Source organism: Chaetura pelagica, unplaced genomic scaffold, assembly GCF_000747805.2.
Source record: "Chaetura pelagica isolate M959 unplaced genomic scaffold, ChaPel_1.0 scaffold657, whole genome shotgun sequence".
In the NCBI taxonomy this organism is placed as follows: Eukaryota; Metazoa; Chordata; class Aves; order Apodiformes; family Apodidae; genus Chaetura; species Chaetura pelagica.
The window spans coordinates 272606-275499 of NW_009953931.1; the positions used below are offsets into that span (position 1 = coordinate 272606).

Below are 2894 nucleotides of genomic sequence, written 5' to 3' on the forward strand. Positions count from 1 at the left end.
CTCCACTATTTCAACAGTGCTCTGTGTCCTATACATCCAAGTTGCACTGTGTTGCAAGGATTAAGCAAATGCATGTTAAGGACAGTACATCTAGCAAGTGTGCATATGCATCCCATAATGATTAAACAGTATTTGAGAACCTGTAGTGAGACCTGTACTGGAACTGCAAATTAATAATTGCTAGTGATTTGGGCTTCACGTGTCACTGACATTTTGATATTCTTTCCTTCTCAGGAACTGGGGGAAAAACATGAGCTCTTCAAGTACAGAGTCGTTTGAAGTTGAAATCTCAACCTATTACGAGTATTATGATAATTATAATGATATTCCAAAACCATGCAGTAAGGAAGGTGTCAGGAAGTTTGCAGCTTCCTTCCTGCCTGCTCTGTATACCCTTGTTTTCCTGGTCGGGCTCATGGGGAACATTCTGGTCATTGTGGTCCTCTTCAAATACAAGAGGCTGAAGAGCATGACTGACGTGTACCTGCTAAACCTTGCCATCTCAGATTTGCTCTTCGTTTTATCCTTGCCCTTCTGGTCTTATTTCACAGTAGATGAATGGGTTTTTGGAACACCTTTGTGTAAAATCATTTCGTGGATCTACCTGGTTGGATTCTACAGTGGGATATTTTTTATTATGCTTATGAGCATAGACAGATACTTGGCAATTGTTCGTGCAGTTTTTTCCTTGAGAGCAAGGACTGCTTTCCATGGCTTGATTACTAGCCTTGTTGTATGGCTGGTAGCTCTTTCAGCATCAGTTCCAGAACTTATATTTAGAGAATCTTTTAAAGAACATAATCATACTACCTGCAAGCCGAGATATCCAAACAATTTCACAACATGGAAACTTTTTTCCACTTTGGAAATCAATGTTTTAGGGCTCCTGATCCCTTTTTTAGTTATGACATTTTGCTACTCCATGATCATTAAAACATTATTTCACTGCAGAAATGAGAAAAAGAATAAGGCTGTGAAGATGATCTTTGCTGTCATGATTGTGTTTTTCTTCTTTTGGACCCCGTACAACATTATTATTTTCTTACAACTGCTGGAAATGAAAGGAGTCATTAGAGACTGTCAAGTGAGCAGGAATCTGGACTATGCTCTCCAGGTAACAGAAATCCTTGGCCTTTTTCATTGTTGCCTCAATCCAGTCATCTACTTCTTCATGGGCGAAAAATTTAAGAAGTACCTGAAGATGCTTTTTAAGAACTGGCCATTACCTGGAGATATTTGCAAGTGGTGTGGAGTTCACATCACTTACCCTACTGAATCTACCAGTTCATTCCACACACAGTCTACGGGGGATCAAGATGCTCTGTAGTGTTTTTCAGACCAACCACTGAACTCACCAGCAAGCAAACTGACAAAAGCAGGAACTTTGAAAGCTAAGCAAATGTACACCCATTTAACAATAAGCTAGTGCCAGAAAATTACTTAATTCAGCTTTGATTTCTGCCTCTAGATTTTTTCTGATTATGATGACAGGTGTCCTAGATGAGAGATATCTATGGAGATAGACATGCAAGTGTCGCTTGCTGCGATTACAAATCACTGCTTAGATGTAACAGCAGCCTCAGCTCTCTGCAAAGCACTGTGCTGTGCTGCTGCTTTTCCACCAGCATCAACAGAAAGCTTGGCCTGTATGGAGTGGCAGGGGAGAAACAGCTGCTTGTCATCAGCATGTGCATGTAGAAAATACATTCATTTATTCAAAAAGGATGGTTATTACCATATTGTTTCATTCTACTGCTGATTGGTGTAGGACTTGCTTGTTCTTACACTCAGCAAGCTATGAACAGTACCTGCTACTGTTTTATGTGTTCTATCTCAGGGAAAAGACACACTCCTCTGTCATTAAGAACAAGGACACAAAATATATTCTTTATGTGCACAGAGACACAAAGCAAATGCATTACATTGTATTATAGACATGTTTTCTCTCAGGTATCCAAGTTGCCACATATGCCTATGTGTAGGTGTATATATAGGTATTTTGAATTGCTTTATCACTGTAATTCAAGATAGCAATTTGGTATTTTAATTAACATAGAAAATGTTTTAAATATTTTTTGAATAAAACTGTTTCAATACATTTGAAGCATCTTGGTTAAAAGTATATCTTTTAAAGTGAATGTTCTTTGTCCCAAAAGTGCTTAAACCCAATGTTCAATTTTCAATCACTGGAAACATAGCTGGTAAAACAAAAGGCAGTAAAAAAGAAAAAAAAGTTGTGCATAAATGCTCTGACATAACTTAGAAACCACACAAAGAATCATGGCATTTGATAACAGCAAAAAGGAAAGAGTATGATACCCTGATAGCTGTTCACAGACATATATTATATTAATCAGAGATCTGGAACAGGAAACTCGCACAGCAATGTTTAGAGTGTGGCAGAAAAAATTTTTAAACAGGCAGCAATCACTAATGTGGTAGCAGATAAAGAGTTGAAAACTATGTATTGAAAGATATTTCTGGTATGTCTTCTTGCTGGCCAACAACCATTCTGTAGGAAGACTTCTATTTTTCCTAGACTGTCAATAACAAAGTGCCTGCTCATTCAGGTATGGCTGCAAAGAGCAGACAAGACAATAAAATGTATCAGATAAAGGCTAGAGAAGAAATGTAAAGATATTGTAGTATCAATGTCTCATCACCCTAAATAAGAAACCTAAGTGGAAGCTCACCTCCATGTGACCTCTCTTGCAATACAAGACTGAAAAACAAAACAAGCAGCACACTTAAATGCTCATACATACACTTATCCATCATGATTAATTTTGGAAATGCATTACCATTCACTGAGGCTGATACACAAGGATCTGTGTTAATGCAGATGAGAATAGCTGTGGAAGACAGTACTTGCAGTAAGAAAAAGTCTTGAAAAT

The 2894-nt window shown here is 37.8% G+C and overlaps 1 protein-coding gene across 1 annotated transcript; it reads left to right on the forward strand.

The window, feature by feature from the left end:
- The first annotated feature begins 250 nt into the window (after nucleotides 1-250).
- On the forward strand, nucleotides 251-1327 carry CCR4 (chemokine (C-C motif) receptor 4). The gene has a single exon (XM_010001693.1). The coding sequence runs from the start codon at nucleotides 251-253 to the stop codon at nucleotides 1325-1327; it is 1077 nt and encodes a 358-aa protein (XP_009999995.1).
- The last annotated feature ends 1567 nt before the right edge of the window (nucleotides 1328-2894 follow it).